This window comes from Falco biarmicus, chromosome 11 (assembly GCF_023638135.1).
Source record: "Falco biarmicus isolate bFalBia1 chromosome 11, bFalBia1.pri, whole genome shotgun sequence".
Lineage (NCBI taxonomy): Eukaryota > Metazoa > Chordata > Aves > Falconiformes > Falconidae > Falco > Falco biarmicus.
Genome location: NC_079298.1, coordinates 16,539,346 through 16,560,847, shown reverse-complemented (window position 1 = coordinate 16,560,847; position 21,502 = coordinate 16,539,346). Strand labels below are relative to the sequence as shown.

The 21,502-nt window shown below is 38.5% G+C and overlaps 1 protein-coding gene and 1 long non-coding RNA gene across 2 annotated transcripts in view; one reads left to right on the top strand and one right to left on the bottom strand.

The window, feature by feature from the left end:
• Positions 1-320: 320 nt before the first annotated feature.
• LOC130156725 (vitellogenin-1-like) overlaps positions 321-21,502 on the top strand; it is a 43,295-nt gene continuing 22,113 nt past the window's right edge. Inside the window, exons 1-19 of the mRNA XM_056355448.1 lie at positions 321-360; positions 678-698; positions 924-1,075; positions 3,545-3,796; positions 5,949-6,110; positions 6,799-6,950; positions 9,702-9,852; positions 9,948-10,105; positions 10,219-10,384; positions 11,465-11,587; positions 13,161-13,379; positions 15,462-15,679; positions 15,757-15,854; positions 19,993-20,117; positions 20,204-20,305; positions 20,392-20,511; positions 20,770-20,959; positions 21,061-21,154; positions 21,265-21,450. Of these exons, the coding sequence (XP_056211423.1) occupies positions 321-360; positions 678-698; positions 924-1,075; positions 3,545-3,796; positions 5,949-6,110; positions 6,799-6,950; positions 9,702-9,852; positions 9,948-10,105; positions 10,219-10,384; positions 11,465-11,587; positions 13,161-13,379; positions 15,462-15,679; positions 15,757-15,854; positions 19,993-20,117; positions 20,204-20,305; positions 20,392-20,511; positions 20,770-20,959; positions 21,061-21,154; positions 21,265-21,450 (2,729 nt within the window). The remainder of the gene's footprint in view (positions 361-677; positions 699-923; positions 1,076-3,544; positions 3,797-5,948; positions 6,111-6,798; positions 6,951-9,701; positions 9,853-9,947; positions 10,106-10,218; positions 10,385-11,464; positions 11,588-13,160; positions 13,380-15,461; positions 15,680-15,756; positions 15,855-19,992; positions 20,118-20,203; positions 20,306-20,391; positions 20,512-20,769; positions 20,960-21,060; positions 21,155-21,264; positions 21,451-21,502) is intronic.
• LOC130156726 (uncharacterized) overlaps positions 13,719-21,502 on the bottom strand; it is a 102,598-nt gene continuing 94,814 nt past the window's right edge. The window contains exons 5-6 of the long non-coding RNA XR_008824575.1: positions 15,636-15,703; positions 13,719-14,862 (exon numbers count right to left, since the gene is read on the bottom strand). This is a non-coding gene — a long non-coding RNA (uncharacterized LOC130156726). The remainder of the gene's footprint in view (positions 14,863-15,635; positions 15,704-21,502) is intronic.

Here is a 21,502-nt window from a genome sequence, read left to right as displayed (position 1 = left end):
TGAGGAACTATTTATATTTAAGTTTAAATTTAAGTTTAAATTATTGTTTTACTATATAACTACTATATGGAGAAATGGGGAAAATTAGCAAGGTATATATTTTGAAAGTCAAATCTCTGTCACATAAAAAGCAAGGTAATTGAAATCAGTTGATTTGAAGTTGTCAGCATTCATGACTGCAGAAATGTTTATTTTTTGATTGATCAATACGTATTCTAAAATACACTTATTTGTCAAACTAACATGCCAAAAGAAACATGTGATATCACATGCCTTTATAAAAGAGAACCCAGCATGTTCACCTTTACTTCATCCCCATCATGAAGGGCTTGATATTAGCCCTGGTTTTAACCCTGGTGGGTAAGTAAGTAACCTATCTGCTTTGATGAATTTAAAATAATAGCTTCAGGTAAAGGTTTCAGAATCTAAATATATATCACTTACAAACATGAACTTTAACATTTTATAGAAAAAAATATTTTATGACAATTTGCTTGTTGTTTAGGGAAAAAAGCTTTTTGGCTATGTGCTGAACTAGAAGTTAATTAGAAAGAGTTATGCCATACGTGCAAGATGAGTTATAGCCTTTCATACTAAAGTCCATTAACATTTGGGGGGGGGGGGGGGGGTTTGCTTTGTCATTTCATTTTTATTAATTTTTTTTCCTTCTTTTTCAGGGAGCCAGCATCTTAATTACCGTAAGTAATTTTCCTATCAGCTAATATAATTATAATGAGTGAAATTCAAAATAGAATCTGAAAAGTATATCAATGTTTAATATAATTTTACAACAGCTAATTTTGTTCAAGTGCAATACAAAAATAAACAAATTCATCTTTTTTTCTTCCATGCATTCTAATACAAGTACTTGAAAATGTTCTGTACAGTCTCTATGATGTTTTATGGGAACCATTTCTTTGCAGAACCCGATTTCAGTGAAAACAAGGTTTATACATTTAATTATGAAAGCATGCTTCTCAGTGGACTTCCGGAGAAAGGACTTGCAAGAGCTGGAATAAGAATAAAAAGTAAAGTGGAAGTTAGTGGTATTGGGCCAAAACTTTGCCTTATTAGGGTAAGAAAATGTATTCAATTTGAAAGGTAAAATTCTCTTCATACTTTACTTCTTTTTTAAGCTTTTTGGAAGTAATTAAGTTTCATCATGTGTTATGCTTACTCAGGGAGAATGTAACTAACACTATTATTTTTTATGCAGTGCCCTAAATTCTATTTGCACTTTGCCAGGTAATTCTCAGCTCAAGCCAACCTTGGGCTTGAAGGATTTCTTCTGCTTTCTGGTCAGGGAGACAATGGAATATAATTTGAAATGCACAACAATTTATTACTGGATCAATCCAATTGTTCCAAACTGTATAACCTAGGATTATTTAATCAACTGATTTTGTAACCAGCAAACGAAGGGCAATAAAACATGCAACATTAGCTGGATGTGATTCAATATTTAGCATAATTAATGTCATCTGGTAGCTTCTTTTTCTGCAGGGTCCCAAATGACATTCTTTGTCATCCTCAACTGTATATTTTTACTGCATGCTGAGTAATTACTGAGAGTTTTGATTACGTGGAAAACACTTCTGTCTTTAACAGAAGCCTATACATGCTTCTAATGAGTATTAAAATGCACCCCTCAATTGCTTTACACAAGCTCCACTTAGTCTTCTGTATACGTGGAAGAAAAATGATCTTTTTAAAAGCTTTTATTTGGCAAATTGAAAGCTGCAGATTAAAAACACTGGTGACTGTCTGATAAATGCTTACAAATGCTGTAGCCTTCCAGCCTGAATTAGCCTTTTCTTACTAGGTATCTTGGTAAGTTCACGTTTTAATAGATCTAGATGGGAAATATTGCTTTTCCATGACCCTTTGCAAATGGCTGGATTTTTTGGAAAAAAAAACCCAAAACATAAGGAAATAAGAGCCACACATCTGCACAGGCGAGTAGAAGGCTTCCCCGGCAGAGGGGAGGCAGAAGCAGTCTTGTTCTTACCCCATGTCCTTTCCCATTCCTCCTGAAACAGCCCTTGGTGTGTCACGGTGAGTCTTCACCAAGAATTGACTCCTGTTCCTTAAAACCTTCCAAAACCATTTCACCTGCCTTAGTGCATTTGGCAGAAAGTTTCCATTTCAAAAATAAATACAGAAATAATTTCAGGCAAGGAAAAAAAAAAAAAGGAGAAAAGAAAAAATATCACAAGATTCTGGGGCAAGTTTTAAGTTAAAGGTAACAACACATTTATTCCCTTCTGCTCTGGGAAAGTTTATTTTGCTGCTGTTATATTTAAATTAGTTTGGAGGGATGGTTCAGGGAATTGATCTTTCATCTGTAGCCTACTAGTTCACATTCAGCCCAAGCAAAAAGCTGTGTTCCCTGGGCAGTTTCCAGCTGACAATTTTTTCATCGCAAACCCACAAGTAAGAATTGCCAGCTGTGTTCAAAACCTAGCAGACAGCGCAAGTCCTGAGTGGGCCCCGAGGGCTGGGGAAAAGTACCTCACCCTGACCCTGCAGAGCAGTCCCCAGCCTGCCCATGTGCAATGTGCCAGAAGCATGTCCAAGAGGCAGCATGAGGGATTTGCTCCGTAAGAGCCTCCTCTGTAAGCTTCACTTACTGAGGTTGGCAGTGATCTCCACCAACAATAACAAAAATAAATATGAAAGCGCGGTCTCCAGTGATTTGCTGTATGAGCATTTAGTCTGTGTGGCTTTTTGAGAAATTAATCCGCATCGTGCATCACATTGCCAGCCTGAGGTGTCAGAGAAAAGTCTCTTTAAATTGTCAGACTATACAGAAGGGAAGGGTTCTTTGAGAAACTAAGCTAAACATGTCCCATTCCCATGGGGGCAGGAATCATCCCAGTTTTTTGTACTTTAGCACAACTTTCTACTTGCTCGGCTGTGCCCCAGGTTGAGACAGGAGTGCAGAGTAGAAAGCGGGGCTGGGGCCATGCCTGAGCTGTCTCTTCTGCAGCAAAACGTGTAGGGAAGGACAATTTTTGTAATCTGCTCTCCACTGCTCCAACTAATTATGACTATCTGGCTGGCCCAGCAGCCATGTTGTTATTAGTTTCTGACGGCTGCCTGTGCTCTGTGACCCCAGCAAGGGAGACGGCAGAGTTCACGGTGGGAGTTAATGATGCTTTATGCAACATTAACTTTCTCCTGCAAATTCCAGCAGATCTGCCATGCTACTTCTGGGTAGCAACCCGCTTCATGCGGCTCCTCTCTGGCTCATTTCTTCATACCAGTCAACCTTCGGCAATATGGATTATCTATGACACAGAACAGAGTGCAATGACTGTGGAAATATCGCAGTCATTTGCATGCCTCTCTTTCCTTTTACATATGGAAATATGTATATGGATACTAGCCATGTTAAATGACAGCTTTTACGTTTTTCCTTTGAAGAGGCTTCGTGTAACTTAAAAGTGTATTTTTGATGCAAGTAAAGCTCTAGATGCTTATGTGCATTGCAATAAGTTAACTGAAAAAATTAAAGAGGAATTATATTCCCCCTTTGTTCTAGGTTCACTCAATCGAAGCAGCGGAGTACAATGGTGTCTGGCCCACAAGCTCGTTCTCGCGATCGCTCAAACTGACCCAGGTACTAACTGGGCAACTTAGTAATCCCATCAAGTTTGAGTATAGCAATGGCCATGTTGGAAACCTTATGGCTCCTGATTCTGTCTCGGATGATGGTCTGAACATCTACAGAGGGATTCTGAATGTGCTGGAGCTAAATATAAAGAAGATGCAGCATTCATACAGCTTACAAGAGGTGAGCTTTTTGTTTTGGCTGTTGTGGTCACTTTGTAAATACATAAGCTTTCTCTTCAGATTCTTCTACTGCATTTTCTACATTCCCTCTTGACATAAACTTCACTAACCAGAAACACCTAAGATTGGGAAATCACGATTAAGTTTTTCTTATGGGACAACATTTGATGGAGCTGTAGCTCAACAGGACAACAGAATAGCAGATTTTTAATGGGGCTGATCAAGATATTTCAGAAGATGCATTTGCAGCATTAGACCCTTAGAAAATCTGGCTTGTGGCTTTAGAGAAAGTAAACTGTGAAAGCTGAAGCCTACATAAAATTTGAATAGTGTATTAGAGCAAACTTACACAGCACAAGATTAAAGCTAAAATAACAGTCATTTGACTTTTTTACCAATCATATATACTTTAATCTTTTCTAGCTCCTTTTTTAGGAAGAAAATAGTATATATGCCATGACATTACTGTAATAGCTTTGACAGTTGCAGTTGATGCTCTGTTGGAATTTCCACTGTTTTTCAGATTTTAATATCTCAGTCAACATAAATCATCTGATATTACTATTCACCACAGAAATTGCAATGTTTAGTTTTTGTGAAACCATATTTACATTGATTAGACTACATTCAATTCAGAGATCAGCAAAAACCTTGAAATTATTATACTTTCATGTTACTCTTATTGAAAATGCAGACCAGAGTAACTTTAATTTTTTTAAAATTTATTTTTATGTAAGTAGAGTTGTTTCTGGAAAGGAACTACTTGATTTAATACTTTCACGCTGTTTGTTGCACATAAAAATCCGGGTAGTAGTGTCGCATATTCTGCAGCCCTGTTTTCTCATATCTAGTTTTACATCATCATTCTTTCTAATTCAGTTAGCAATATGTCCTACCCTCGCTGCTGAGCAATATATGTGACTTCACCTCCTAGAATTGTTTCCAAGTTTTCTCTGCTTTTCTCAGACAACAACTGATTAATGAGCATTGGCACCCTTGCTTGAGAATCCCAAGTCACTCTGTAAAGGAAGATAAACGTTACTAGTTGCAAAATCTGAGCTGCAGAGAGGTTTAAAGGACTAACCTGGGAAAGTCTATATCACGTCTTGCAGGGTGTAGGGTAAGGGAATCTGAGCTAGCTGTGAACTGCACACAGCTAGAAAGTCCAGCTAGGCAGAAGGCTGTTTCACCCCACGGAGCCCAGTGGGCTGGACATTCCCATTTAAAGTCTAGATGTTTGCAGAGGAGACCCACGCCTGTATTCGCAGAGTACAGGTCTTTCAGAAAGCTTAGGCAATTCTTATTTCTAGTCCTTACCGAAGCAGCAGTGTCTTCAGGAATACCATTAAGCTAAAGATGAAGTGGGTACGTCTTGCTCCTAATCACCACATGACCATTTTGCTGTTCTGACATAGCCCAGAGCTGCTCTCTGGAGTGGCTATGCTATCAATAACAATAAAAAATCATGGAAATATCCCTTCCTTCTAAAATGCAATCAAATATTTTCCTCTCCAAAAATGTCCTTACTGACTGAGGAGATTTAAGAGCTCTTATAAATATATATGCTTGAAATATTATTGAAGATCTGAGCTAAAACTGCAAACTTGAGAAAACCCACAATCAAAACTCTGCTATCCTGAAATTCTTTTTAATTATTGCTGTTCGTATTGTGACAGATCATCTGATATTGCAAGGTCTGTTCCATGGACATTTATAAGCTGTCTATAAAAGCAAATTTTAAGGGCAGAATGTCATCTCCAAGCTTAAAATACTTTTCTGTTGAGATTTTATTCTGACTGATCAAGGGGTTTTTGCACTTTTTATTAATATTCCTCAAATCATATTTCATAATAAACAGCTCCAACTTTAAATTGTTACTTACCTTTTCTGAGGCTCCAAATCTTTTCTCAGTGAAATGAGATTTTTTTTCTCTCAGTGAAACTCTGATTTGGCTTACTGGAAACGTGTACACGTGAAAAAGCGATGAAAGTAGCGGTCATCCTGAATTTGCTTCTGGAGAGTAGCATGATTTAAAAAGCATCCATTTCTATCAAGAATTTTCAAAATACAGAATTAAACAGGAACACCCATGTGGAGAATTAATGAAGCTTGCATAAGAGTGAATTTCTCTTGACCATTTCTCATTTTTCCAGGCTGGGATTGGAGGTATTTGTAACACAACATATGCAATTCAGGAAAACAAGAGAGCAAGCCTACTCTATGTGACCAAATCTAAGGACCTGAACAGCTGTGAAGAGAAAGTTCAGATGGTCACAGGTTCGGCATACACCTATCCTTGCCAGACCTGCCAGCAGGTAAATTTGAGTGCTATTATGTATGCATACTTTATATTCTTATACAGAGAACCATTTGGCAACCATGCCATCTCTTGCATTGTAGCGCTTAAAATGATACGGCAGATCCAACTCTTCTCTCTAGTTATCCACGTTTTCTTTCTGTATGAAAATTAGACCCACAGAGCAGCAGTGGTCTGTGCTGCCGACTGTTAGGTACTGTAGGTGCACTTCAACTAGCTCAAACTAGCTGGCTTGGAAACTGTTAATTATCAGCATGAGTTAATTCACCTACTCTCTTGAGTAAAAAAGATAGTTACAGTGTCCAGTTTCTGCTATTCTGGATAGGTACTGCTGCATCTTATTATAATGCTGTCTTTGAAATCAGAAATCATGTGGCTTATACTGCTGGTCTCCTCAGAATATGTGTCTCCTTCCCAAGGAAGTAACCAATTAGTTCTACTTGGGAAAGGGAAAAACCAGCTAATACTTCTTAACAGTAAAAGTGACAGAACCAGGCAGCGTGCCTGACCTCTCCCATGGAAGTGTGTGCTCAGAATTCACACAGACCGCCCCTATGGCCAGTGAACAGGACAGCCCTGGAAAATAAGTGGGTTGAAGTGGGTGATGCAATAGCTTCTAGCTGCAGAATTTAGAAATTCAGTGACTTTCTATTTTCTTTGTTTCTTTGCTTTTTTGTATTGTAAAGAGAAACAAGAATTCCCAGGCAACTGCTACTTACAATTACAAAATTAAATATACACGTAATGAAGCTGTAATTACACAAGCTGATGTTGAGGAAGTCCACCAGTTTGCACCCTTCAACGAGATAACAGGAGGAAATGCTATAGTAGAAGCAAGGTACTGTACATACACCTTTAATTCAGCAACTAACTCAGCATCTCTGTAATCTGGTCAGACTCCATAACTTGAAATAAACCCTTTACTTCCACAGCTTATTGTTTGCCAGTCTTTAATTACATAAAATCCCAAACAGTTCATAAAAAACAATCTTCGCTGTTAGTTGTAAATCTGAAACGTGCACATCGCTATCCAAATTCTGTTAGCTAAACTTGGCAGGTTTTGACTATTTTATTTCTCAGGGATATTTGATTTATGTCATAAAAGCCAAAACAAATGTAATTCCACCTGAAAAATCGTGAACTAATATATTTGCAGTAAAATACTTTGAAAGACAGTTACTCACTGAAAGAGAGTTCCCTAGAAAATAATAATAGAGTAAGAGACCCTGGAGACTAGTTCATAAGAAACATAGATAGGACTTAGGATTCCAATGTGCTTCCTAAGTAGAGTGGGCTGCTTGCAAATCTCCCATCAAAACTGTTTCTTGATAGGAAATCGGGGTTTATTGCAAAAAGATTGAGCACATGGCATGTAAAATATATTTGCTTCTCCACAGCAAATTTTGCATATTTCTTAAATAAATTTGAGCAAAATAAAAATATGTTTGTCTGAGAAATTATACCCCTGCTCATTTTTAGCTCAAGCCCTCAAACTTTTAGTGTTCAAAATCTTTTTCATCTGCATCAAAATCATGTATTGAAGACATTTTTAATTACCTGCCTTAGTGATGGACTCTGCAGACAGGAGTGCCCTACTGAAGAGGGAGGTTTTTTGCAGAAAGGTCCCTGTACAGAATATATAACTCAGTCCCACTCTTCAGCTGCTGTAATTTTGTATTGCTCCATCAGCTTCTTCAGGAATCTATTGGTATAATATACAGTTGTGGAAACTGCAACATCTGAAAGTTCATGTCAATAAATCACTGATCAACTTCATTAACATGATGAACACGTTCAGTTTGGTTAATCAAAAAAAAAAAACGCCCAAAGTAAAGTTGAAAGTAGCTTCATGCAATCATGGTGAAGATAGATACAACTGTAGTGCTTTTAGCAAATTATAGGTTGTTGTGAGTATTAGTCTGGAGCCAATGGACTTTTGCTGATTTAAACTGTCCTTCTGCAAACCTGCATAGACTGCCTTCCTTACCGTTCTTCCTCAGGTATTGAGCCCCCAAAAAACTTTTCCTGTTGTGTCTGGATCTTTTGCATTGCCCAGCAGAAGGGGCCAAATACAAGGGAGCTGGGAAGATGTGGGTATGTCACCCAAGTGTTCAGAAGTTATATCTACAATGCATTTTCTGTGTTAAAAAAAAAAAAAAAAGAAAAAAAAAAAAAAGAAAAAGGTAATCTCATAACAAGGACTTAAAACATTTGAAGCTGTGTTTTCAGACCTGTTCAGCATAAGCCTCTTGTAGCACCTTTCAAAACCAAGAGAGGTTTTACTATTGTTTCACCATTTTAATCCTGTCTTTAGTATTCATTTGCTCTTCTCCTCAGAGTATAACATTTTTCCATCTATTCTAGGCAGATACATCACAAAATGATGAAGATGAAGACATAATAGATTCATCATGTTCTGGAAGGGGGAGTTAAATCTGTCCAAGTGTACCTGATGTTATACTTTCTGACCCAAATGCCCTTTCAATAATATTGTCTAAAATTTCAAGAGAGAAAAAATCTCTGCTGATTCTGTAGCGATTTCTATTCAAATTCCAGTGGCTTGTCTGTAAAGCAGTTATATGCTATTTTCTGCAGCAGTTCTCTGCAATCCATATGGAAGGAGGGGATAGAAATGATACAGAAGATCATCGTAGAGATTCCAAAATAAACACGCCAATTTTCTACAGAGATTTTGAGATACTGTGTAGTACAGCAATATTGCTTTTGGAATGTTTTCTGTTGTTCAATACAAATGCCTAACTTTATTATAGAGTCCTAAATGACCTATTTCAAACATAATTGGTGGGATAGGATGCATCCCTTTAGCTGAAAATGTAGCAAAGATAGCAAATATTTACAAAGACAGTCTCTCATTGGTATTATTCTTAATAACAAAGGCTGAAGGTTTGGTGCTCCTTGAAAAGTTTCCAAAAACTTGAGTACTTTTCCAAAGACTAATCCTGAATTTATATGTTTCCCTTTTTGTTTGGGAAACCCAATTTGAAACTTTGTGAGAACCTTTTATCTTCTGCAGTCCCCAAGACATTCAGCTTGTCAGGCAAAATGGGGAGGGAATTATAACAGTGTAAGTAACAAGACTGTTGCATTTCTTATTGTATCTAACGATTTTCAACTCCTTTCAAAGCTTCCAGGAGGCACAGATACTTAAGAGCTTTTATGAACTTCTTAAAAGGTTTAAATTAAGTGATAATTTCTGTAAAAGTTCCCCATCAGTTATTTTTTTATAATCCTTAATTTACTCCTTAAGGCACAACACACAGTTCCTGTGATCTCCTTCAGGCCATAGCTTCTCACCTCCCTCCTCTTCCTTAAACTCTCAAGCCAGGTTATTCCCAAAGGAAGGCAAAGGCTGACTGATCTAAGCCCTGCTGTGTAAGTGCATACCAGAGTATGGTTCTGAGCATCATGTCCAAATGTATCTGTACAAAATATCATTGCCCCTCAATAACAAAAACCTTTTGAAACAACTGTAGTTGCATTGCAATGCAGGAGGCAGAATTATTGTTTTCTTTTCCATTTGTACCCTGCATCCTATGATGTTCTCTCTGCCTGGGTTTCTCCATTCCAGGCAGAAACTTACTTTGACTGATGTGCAGAAGGACATGGCAGAAGTCCCACCGAAAGAATTCCAGAATCGTGGGTCACTTCAGTACCAGTTTGGCAGTGAATTGCTTCAGCTTCCTGTCCACTTATTCAGAATAAAAAATGTGGAGAGCCAGGTAAAGCTTAGCCACCGGGCAGAGTCTGTTGGAGGTTGGAATCTGTGCATGTGGGAAACTGCGTGTGAGCTTCCTGCATTTTAACCTTCCTGCAGATCGAGGAAAGCCTGCAAGACCTAGTAGAGACCACGTCTGAACAGCTTCCCAGCGATGCACCAGCAAAAGCCCTCAAGCTTATGCACCTCTTCCGTGCAGCGAGTGAGGAGAATTATGAGTCGGTGTGGAAGCAGTTCTCCAGTCGGCCAGCATACAGGTAAAATCAATACAAGTGGTGATGCTTCTGCTGATAAACTCTGTTGGAGACCAGCTGGAATGACTATGTTCAAATGTGGATCTGGAAAATGGTCCTTGCTTTTCCTATTACAGGCGCTATATTTTGGATATAATTCCTGCAGTCGCCAGTCACCATGCACTCAGATTCTTGAGGTATAAGATGGAAAGGCAAGAACTCACCACCTGGGAAGCAGCTCAGACAGTGCTCGTGGCTCTGCACTCAAGCACGCCAACTCAAGATGTGATGGAAGAAGCAACGGTAGGATTCTCTAAACACTCTCAAATTGCTCTTTACTGATTTTAGCATCTGTTGTATTTATTCCTTTGATAGGATGGCAAATGCTTTGAAAATACAAAGGTTTTACATCCTCTAGTGAGGTTGAAAGGAGTTTGTTTCCTGACTGTCTTAAGGGGAGGAGAATGCAAATCAAAAGGGCAAAAATGAATCCAGAGTGAAACAGAAAATAAAGAGTAAAATACCCCTCAGAGACAGAGGTTATTGCTGAAAACAGTGGTTTCTAGTCTCCCTTTGTCCACATGTACTTTATAGTTACATCAGATTAGATCTCTAACTGAGTGTCTACAAAGACTAGGGAGGAAGAAATATATATTTGTTATATCCATGTTTTCATCTTGATTGACCTAGCAGGATGGGTATAAATCAGAGCAGATCTATCAAAATCAAGAGAATTGTGCCAACATGGAGCCCATGTAGGAGAAAGCCTAATGGTTTTTACAATTTTTTCCCCTTCTGCAGGTTAGTTCTAGCCTCAGATGCAGGAACTTATCTCTGCCTACCCTAGGCAGAGACCACAAATCTCAGGCTAAAGTTTTGCCCTCCGTAAAACCCGTGACAGCCTGGCTGTTACTGTGCAGTAATGCTCTGCTTCCCACTCAAGGAAACAGTGGGCTGGTGCCTCCTGTCAGCTCCTGTGTTTATACGAAATATTCCTGTCTGCCCAAAGTACTGAGGTCCATTCACAATGTATCTGCAGTTATTTTGTACCTATGGCTAAAGCAATTATTGAACAATGATGAATGTTTCTTGAATAATGCGTGGGTTTCCATTCCATAAGTGGGTGATTTCCTCCATGCGGATTGTAGCCTATACCAAATTTAAATCTGAACCACTATAAAAGCAACAGATCTGCCTTCCAGATGTTGCCTGGAATTAGTTTATGCCTGCACTGTCCAATACAGTAATATCCACTGATTAACTATAAAACCATCAATACAAAAATATCAAAAGCCTGGTTTTGCCTTGCATTTGGCAGAAACATATTCTTTAATATTGTTGCTCTTCATTAGTGGTGGTAACAACCAACTGCTTTCTCCCCAGCTCATTGTGAAAAAACATTGTCCACGCTCAAGTACTGTGCTCGGAAAGGTTTGCCATCTCAGCTACGCGTCACTGTGCCACAAACAGTGCTCTTCATCAGACTCCTGTTCTGAATGTCTCCAGGTAATCACATTGTTATTTATCGTTTAAAAGAAAAATTAATCCTTGAGTTCTTTCTTCATTATTCAGAAACCTGTATTTCACTTCCCTACAGTGTTTCCTTTGGGACAAGGAACCCCAGTTGGTTAAATACAGCATTTTTATCTTTAGATTAACACACGAAAGAGAGTGAGAGGAAGAAGCATATAATTCATAGCACTTTCTATCTGAGTATCTCTGAGTGCTTTATTGCCAATTATTAATGAAGTCCCATGGCACTGCTCTGGAATACTTTAAATATAGGTACTTATATATACTTATAAATAAACTAAGTGACACAAAAGCCCAGGTTTTTTGCCCAAAGTCATGTAGCCCATCCATTTGTCAGCCAGAAGCAGAGCCCAGTCCTCTACATAGACTATAAGCTTTTGATAATAGTAATGCCCTCCCTGTTCTGCACCGCTTTTAATCAGTGGGCCTGCAAGCAATTTAAATAGGCAGTAGATAGCATTTCCTAGCTCTAGAGATGCATGTCATGTTTTACAGGGATCAGCCACTCAGCCAGAGTAATAGAGAGAGAAAAAGAAATAGGTGTTTGCAGTCTTCAACACTGGTCAGTCTGCCACCTCCAGTAAGAGCAGGATGTTCCCAATACATTGTGTGCCCGGCATGATTTTTTTTCATGTGGTATACAGGCATGGCCAATATTCCTTCATGCATCTCTTGTTACGATTGCCACCAATGCTCTTGAGCTAATTAAATCGGAGAAGCCCAGTGCCAGGGAATGGAAATTCTTTCCCAAAGCAAATGATTGTATAGGCTTATTCAATGCATTTCAAATGTCCATTCACTTAATTAGTAATAGCAAATGGAATGTTTCTGTACCATCAATGTATCTCAAATATAATATTTTAAAGCATGTGAACTGTATTGAAATTATTCTATAACATCTCAGTTTCTTTTTTAGAGGCTTTTGTTAGCACTAAAACCAGTTATCTGCTAGGATTTAGTTCTTTTCTCATATTCAGCCTTCAGACAACTACTTCTAATCTTGCCATGTGAATGTACTGTGATCCAGTTGCTTACAATAAGGGCTGTAAAATGACCTGATGATCTCATTGTCCGTTATTAATCTGCACTAAAATGTGGCTGTCATCACTGAAGTTAAGGGCACCACCACTAGCCATACCTTCAGGAATCTGATTTAAGGGTCTCAAGAATTTAACTGTATCTGCATTTTTGCACCTGTCTTCAACCACGAGAAAGAGATAGTCAACCAGTGTTGTTACAGGGTTTCCAACTCACCCTGAAAAGCAGTGGGAACTAGCTCTTAGCCACTATTTTTTTCCTTTAAAAATTTTACTTGATAGCTTTAAGGCATAGTGATGAAGAAGCTGTTCATTGCAGCTTTCTTGGCTATGCTTGTCCTATGAATAAAATGTCGTATTCATGAGGACAAAAAGAATTTGAAAATATTTAAAATAAGTGAATTGAACAAACTGAAATTATCAAAGTCAAACCTCAGAATATGCTGGAGGATGGGATATAGATAAGACCTGGAATTGAACTCAACGGAAGATTTATTTTCTTTTTTCAGTTGCTGCATGGCTTTGCAGGAGAGGCATTGAGCGAGTCTAACACTGAAGAAATTTCGCTGGCTTTGAAAGCCCTTGGGAATGTAGGACATCCAGCCAGCATCAAGCACATCAAGAAATTTTTGCCAGGCTATGCAGCTAGCGCCTCAGATTTGCCACTCAAGGTACACGCGACTGCTGTGATGGCCCTGAAAAACATAGGCATGAAAGATCCAAAAATGGTAAGGAAACAAAGCTGCCTCCTTTGCACTTACCATAACCCAGCACAAGGCTGCTAATCGATGATGGGTGATGAGGGGAAAGCAGACCTTTTTTTTCAAACATAACTGTAAGATCTTTTTTTTTCTTTTTAGATACTTAACCATTCCTCACTTGGCATGTCTTATTCGTTTTGACATTAACCTCTTGTAACTGCAACAAAAATCCCATTAAAAGCATACATACATTACCCTGTTGTTGAAGACAAATCAGTATTTCCATTGCAAACGTTTATTTTCCAAGGACATGAGACAGAAAGCTAAATTATTGACCAAAATATGTTTAGTGCTACTTCAACTTTGGTATGTGAGAGAACCACAAAACAAGGTTTTCAGAGAATTGACATTTAATACTGAGTGTCACATCTAATCGTAATTCAAGACCAGATCTTATTGTAAATAGATACTAGAGGTTTGCATCCTAATTACAAATTTACAGACATTGTGTGGGTTTGTCATAAGCAGAACATTTACTAAATGTGACTTTTGTCCCTGAACAAGATAATGATTATATATCACATACAATGGTTACACAGGCATACTCTCATCCGCCACAGACATCACTTTACAATCATTTTCACCTTAAAGCAACCTGCTTCTAAAAGAAAACCTTGTATTTTCAAGATTTTTTTTTCTGATATTGAGGTTTTTTGTTTTATATGTCTATTCTTAATATAAAAAGTAAAAAGCTTTCATTAACTATTCTCCTACTAATCTGTATCAGTTTTTCCATTATACTCATTTTTTTGCATATGACTCCCAGTTTGAGTGCACATATTGATCCACAGACAATAGTGTGCCAGGGTACGCTTTTAAGCAAAAGAATAAAGAAACAATTTACTAGAGTGCAGGAGCTAGATGGGGAAAAGCAGGGGGGGGAGGAAAGAATAGCAAGGGTAGGAGTTAGAGTATTTGCTGGGGAAGAAAAAAAGTCAATTTGCTGTTTGAAAACAGTGCTGTGTCTCTGATTGCCCTTTGGTCTGGCTTCGCACATGTGACCCAGACCACTGTTTAGTTATATTTTCTATGCATTTTCTTTGGAGAAAATTGATCTGGAGCAAGTTAATGACTGTGACCGGATTTTTCATTATTCAAAAACCAGTTTAATGCCTGGTTTGCAGCTAGCTACCCACCCATATTTACATTAAACAGACTTAATATATGGTCTGTCATTTTTATTGCTTAATTTGAAAAGCTAGTTACATTTAAAAAGAGCCCACTTCATCCTTGTCACCATTTTTACCTTGGTATTTGATAATCAACATATTCAAATAAAACCAATTATGGTGTTTCCAAAGCTTGTTGAAGTTTTCTGAATCAGACTTTTCATTAGAGAGCATGGATGTGTGCTGTCCCAGGCAGGACAGGACTGTGCAGGGGGATGCTGTTACACCATCCACATCCAAGTTGAAGTTGGGGCCAAAAGCTTCAGTGCAGGTCATGGAAACTGCAAAGATCCCAATACAAAATTAGGTTTTGATACTGAATATTGCTGAGGTCAAACACATTAGTCAGAAGTAGTACTGTGGAAATTACATTTGTTGCATAAACTTTCAGTTTTAAGCTGCCTGTATAGCATAGAGATTTCTGGTAGTAAACTGGGTTTTATTAATTTCATATTTAATCTATTATTTAGCAGAAAGGGACCCAGGAGATAAAATTATTAGAAATAAGGCATACCTTTATGGGCAGGGATAAGTGATCACTGAAACCACTTCTCAGGTATGTAATGGATCCATGAAATCTCTTTTACCTGGAGTGGTTATGCTATAGATATATTTTGCTATAGCTCAAAAAGGGATAAAGACTTGATGTAAAAGTTATCCAGCAAAGTTCCTTGGCTGTGATTGTGTAGGAAGTCAGGCTACATTACCATAATTCCTCTTCCAGCCCTCAGACTATGAAACCAGGTACACTGTTGTCATAATAATTAAATAATACAAATATTTACTGTACTAGTGATGAAGAGATTATACACCAGTGATGACTGATTATTTGCAGAATGTTCAAACATACTGTAAATTTGAATGTATCTATTATTTTCAGGTCCAGGCTATTACCCTTGAGATTTTCTTGAATTACAAAATTCATCCTCGGGTCCGAATGTTAGCTGCAGTGGTTTTACTTGAAACGAAGCCAGGTCTTCCAATACTGATGACAATAGCCAATGCTGTGCTGAAGGAACCTAGCATGCAAGTGGCAAGTTTCATCTATTCTTACCTGAGGGCCCTGGGCAGAAGCACAGCTCCAGATCTTCAAGTGATGTAAGGAAAATCTGGATCCCTTCCCTAGATGAAATAAAACAAACTGAGGTGTTAATGTGCTCACCGAATTTTTTCAGGGCTTCTGCCTGCAGAATGGCTATCAGAGTATTAAGTCCCAAATTCGACAGATCTGGCTATCAGTTCAGCAAGGTTTTCCGCTTCAGTATGTTTAAAGGTAAGGTTCAGAAGGTTTTGTAAAGAAATATATACATGTTAATGTGTGAAAAAAATTATGGAGTATGAGAACTCAATTCTCCTAGCCAGCTGGTTAGCTGCATGTTGTTCCTCCATATATTCTCCTATGTTCAGTGGAAAAAAAAGTATTAAAATCTCAGGCTCTCCATTTGGAGAGTGTTTAGGTCCCTGTGTGTTTTGCATTCTACACTGCCAGCATGAAATTACCAGAGGGCTTGTGGGGCTCTAACCCTCCATTTTCATTAGCCAGTGAAGCACATGCTCCTGTATCAAATGCCATAGTCTCAGTGGTGCTTAACAATTTCATACCATTGTTCAGCACCAAACAAACAGAAGGGACCTAAATTACTGCTGAAGTGGATTAATTTCTACCAGTGCTGAACGCCTACAACTCTTGCTGAATTCAAATGTGATGCTAAATACTCCTCACCCCAACAGTAGTGCCCAGTGAAACAGCAAACTGAAAACATTCAGGTGTGGCAGTTCATCGCACCCATAAACAACTAAGGCTTAGTGCCTAAAGATTTTTCTTGCACCTTCCTACCAGGATTCTTCGCCGGAATGAGACATCCACATCTGGGATCTAGAGGCTAACCAGTTACATCACTGGGAGTTGCACATAAAAATCTAGTCAAAGCAGGGAGGACCAGATTAGAAGACAGGTCTTGCTGACCAAGTTATATCTACTTCTATTTTCCATGTATGTTATTTTTCTCAGCAGAGATTTTTTAAGCAACTCCTCTATGTAAATGACCGTGACAGCCTCAGTGATTTGGCATATGTAGCTGGCAGACTGGGGAGATTATATCTACAAACACAGTCTCCTTACACATGCTGTTTATCTAGGAGGACTTGGATGTTTTTAGCATTTTTGTTATTCACTGGTACATGTAAAGATTCTTTTCAAAGTAATCAACAGAAAAAGAGACTCTGAAACATATGAAAACCACAGTGCTAAGTGTACAAGTACTTTTGCCGCCTTCTTGGGGGCTGGGGGAGTGGTTTGAAAGACTTTTGTTGCCCTGACCCTGTTTTTTGGTTTTTACATGACCATTTAATCTGCTCTATCATAAAAATATATATAATGCGTATCACAACAACCACAGTAATATACGATACACATGCTTGCTGCCTCAGAGATGGAGACAGAGATTGCCCAAAGAAATACAGTCACTAATATGCACTGTGTGAACTTTTGTACCATTTAAAATGCATTTAGGGAGAGAGACATTTTCCAGAAAGAGGCAGATACCGGTTTCTAGTTTTAGGTATTCATTTCCTCCTCTTATTTTTGCTTTTAAAAGGAAGCTATCTGAATTTTTGTACAGTGAGAAAGAAGGGTGCAGTATGCATGAGGGTAGCTGGCAGAGGACTATGTCAAATGGATTACTGTGTTCTGGCTGTCGCCTGGAAATGCAGTGCATCAGTGAATTGCTGTTACTTCTTGGTGAAGACCAGTGTCAGAAATTTGGTTACCATGCATATGTGATATTTAAACCTCTCATCCTGAAGAATAAGGATCAAAATCCTTTTCTCACACATGCTAATCTTAGTCTTGGATAACTCAGTTTGCTAAATGAAGTCAGTCCTCTATTACAGTGGTGTGGGAGGAGGATCCATCCTCCAGCTTTCTGATTTGATTTGTCACTACTAGCCACAGGTGAAATGTGTTTCACTGAGTCCATTCTGGAAGAGTTACCATAGTGACGGCTGTAATGCAGTACCTATTTCCTCGCTAAAAACAAAAATCTGCCCTCAGCATCACAGATCTTTGTGGTGCTAGATGCTGAATTTTTAATGACAGGCAATAATGCCAGCTGAATCTGTCTCTAATCTGGAATCCGTCACACACGGCCACCACAAATAGCGCTTCATGCTCTACACACTGCCAGTGAAATCAAAGGGATGACCCAGGTTCTGCTCAGTGTTAGGACTGACAGAATCTGACTCTCAGTATGCACAGATTTATATAATTACATCTGTACTAATGTTTATAGGTATGAAAGACTGCTTTCTTTGATCACCAGTTTTTCTTTCCCTCTTCCCTGGGGCAAGGCATTTAGTCAGATATATGCAGGTGCCATCGTACCCTCATAGTGAAGTGGCTACAGTGCATCATCTGACTGTGTCAGTAGGATTTTCCATTGGTAAATATTTTCTTAGAACATTAGTGCTATGCAGTGCCTGAGGTATGGAAAATATCCCTGCGCTTTTCAAGTCAATGAATTCTGTATAATCACTTAATCATTTATGAGCAACACTTATTATCAAGTATCAGTAAGTACCGTGGGGTTTTTTAACTGTTTTAGTGGGTTAAGATACAAAAAAAGAGCTTTATCAAATTTACTAAAAGTACCATGCCTCATTCTAGTGTCCAGTCTACATAATACCTAGGTCTGCTCTGGCTAAGCTCATCCCGAGAAAAACTAGTCTTCACGTTTCCAAGTCTCAAGTCATCTTATTAGTAGTGTCCCGGTGTGGCATCACATTGCTTTTTGTTTTCTATAGGATGAGCATTGAAATTTGAGCTTTTGTCATGTCTCCTTGCTATCTGCTAAAGGTTCTCCACTGATTCCTCTGCCATCAACAGGGTGACATAAATACCTGTATTTTGACTGTAGGAGCTGTTCTTGAACCACACGTATGTTGTAGGTAGGCAGTGTCTAGCACTTTGGGTAGCACAGGAGCTTCATACAGCAGAACAGTGGAGGTAATGAAGTGAAATAATGGTTCATGCATATTTAGTAGACTAAGTGGATTGCTTTTCCAACAAACTGTTTCTCAAATATATTAAAAGTTGAAATCTGTCCTGAGAAATTAGGAATCAAAATTAGTCCAAGCAATCTGATACAAAACAACTTAGCGTGAGGAGTAAACGAGGGTAAAGGACCATCCAGATCCCTGTCTGCATACACAGATTTAGAAGAGCATGGAAAATGTTGATTTACAAGTGACATGTTGGTTGAAACACAGAGAGTGGCACTAAAGTAATATGGGCATGAGTATTCATAACACCCCACATTTCTGAACCAAGCAATATTTTCCTTAACTGTAGGCTAAATAATTTTTGAGAATTTAGGCACTCCTGTTCTGGAAAGAGGTCAAAGACTCACTCCCTCTCATAATGTTTGAAAATATATTTCCTACAATTCATCAATAGTTTCTGTACAGGGACTGAAATTATTGCTCTGGGTCTTCCAGGGCGTTACAATTATCCTGGCTGTACTGGATTTTCAAAGCTGATTTCTGGTGGTGCTGGGATGCAATCAATGTATAATGCCATTGTCTAACATAAGGATAGCAGAAATTTAACACAGGGGCTCCTAAAATACTTCCCTGTCCTCCAGCTAGTGTGGGAAGAGAAGACAGATGAGGACTGGAGGAAAGGAAACATGTCAGCCTTGTTCTTTTTGAAACATAAGGAAACTTAGAAAAACCTTGGGATAACTTTAACTTAGGTAAGGGGACCGTGCCAAGAGTGGGAAGAATACATGACTCTGCTCTGCAGTGATTATCTGTATCTAAGAACATTATGGATGATAAAACAGAAGTAGAGACAATGAATAGACACAAATTATGTTCACTCAATAGTTAACAATTACTTATCAATTAATGCATTTCATGTAAGGAGTTAGAGCATTTGGAAGTAGATGTATTAAAATGCCTCTGAGTCATTTGAGAGACAAATCTAAACCTCACCATCTGTCCTGATAGGACGTATATATCACTTTCCCTAAACTATTAGTAAAGGATGGCAAATCTGTTTTCATTTCTGATCCCCTTTGTCAAGTTGCCCTAAATGACGTCTCGTAAAAGCATTTCATAAGCTGACGTTACGGAATCCAACCGGATGTAAATGATATAGCAGAAGCAATTGGAAAAATAACATAACCACCATGCAATGAGCAGGAGGCTTGTAATTTTGCCCATTAATAGTTTAAAAATGCAGAATATTCTGTTTATGACTGTTTTATAACACGAGTTTTATAGCTTGGTTTTCTGGCCTTTCTCATATCATGCTTTATCAGTTGAACTACACAATTAGTAAATTGATACGATCTGCACGCTGTGGCTTTAAAAACTAACTGTGCTGTGTTTTACTGCCCACTTCTGTTCAGAGGTCCTTATGAGTGGACTTGCAGCTAAATATTTGGTATTGAATAATGCGGGGAGCTTAATTCCAATGATGGCGATGTCCCAGCTACGGACGCATTTCCTTGGAAGAGTGGCTGATCCTTTGGAGGTAATTGGGTCTACCCACAGTTTGCCCTCACATCCCTTCTTATGACCATCATCCAATTGGTATTTACACCTTACTTCTTTCCACAGGTGGGAATAATGGTGGAAGGGCTGCAGGAGATGTTTGCTAAAGGTTACTCTCCTGATGGGGAATGGGAGACTGACTATAACTTCAAGGATATCCTGAAAATGGTAAATTCTCGATGAAAAGAAAATCTCTAAGGTATTGCTTCCCCAAATGTTATGCAGAATCAGACTTTCTTCCTCTTCTCACACAGCTGTCTGACTGGAAGGCATTCTCCAGTGACAAACCTTTTGCATCAGGCTACTTGAAATTGTTTGGCCAAGAGCTGTTCTTTGGTGGACTTGATAAAGACGCCATCCAAAATGCACTGCAGGTATCATTTCGAAAACACCACCACCTAAGCATCAAAAGCTTTAAAATACTGTTTCTTTCAGACATTGTCTCCCTTTTTTTAACTTTTAATTCAAAAGGGGGTTTTGTCTTTAGTATTAATCAAGGCAAATAAGGTCAAACTTTGATCAGGATTAGCTATAATAGTTTCTGGCAGAGTTTCCCCTGAGGCATAGTTAATGACATGGATCATGATATTAAAGTTCTGCTTATTTAGACAAGTTGAACTCTATAATTGCAGGCATGGTATGGACCTGATGAAAAAAACCCTTCGATAAGAAGAATAATCAGTAGCCTTCAAAGTGGGGTGGGGAGGCAGTGGACCAAGGCTTTACTGTCTTCCGAGATCCGTCGTATCGTGCCCACCTGCACTGGGTTCCCGACAGAGACCAGCTTCTATTACTCTTCTGTTACAAAAGTGGCAGGAAATGGTAATGTATTTCAATACCTAAGCGATATAAGCATGCTTGTTAGAATTGGAGGGGATTTAAAACGCTTTTTTTTTTTTTTTTTTTTGCTTTCTTTGTAATAGTTCAAGCACAGGTTGCACCTTCTCCAAAGTCTGATTTCAGATTGACTGAGTTACTAAATGCCAACATCAAGCTGCGATCCAAAATGAGTCTAAGGTAAATATTTACTATAAAATAAAAGAATAATATTTCCAAGTGACAGACCATAAAAATTTAACAGCTGTTTGCTTTCTGAAAATAATTTTATCCTCATTCTACCTTTTCAGCATGGCTAAGGAGATGACCTTTGTAATGGGGATCAACACACGCACTATCCAGGCAGGGCTGGAAGCACACACTAAAATGAATGCTCATGTACCTGTGAATGTTGTTGCTACTGTCTATATGAAGGACAAAAACATCAAAATTGAAATACCACCATGTAAAGATGAGACTAACATAATTACTGTAAGGTAAGACAAAGCACTTATTATCTTTCCATGTAGCAATGCAGTCTTTCCAGAT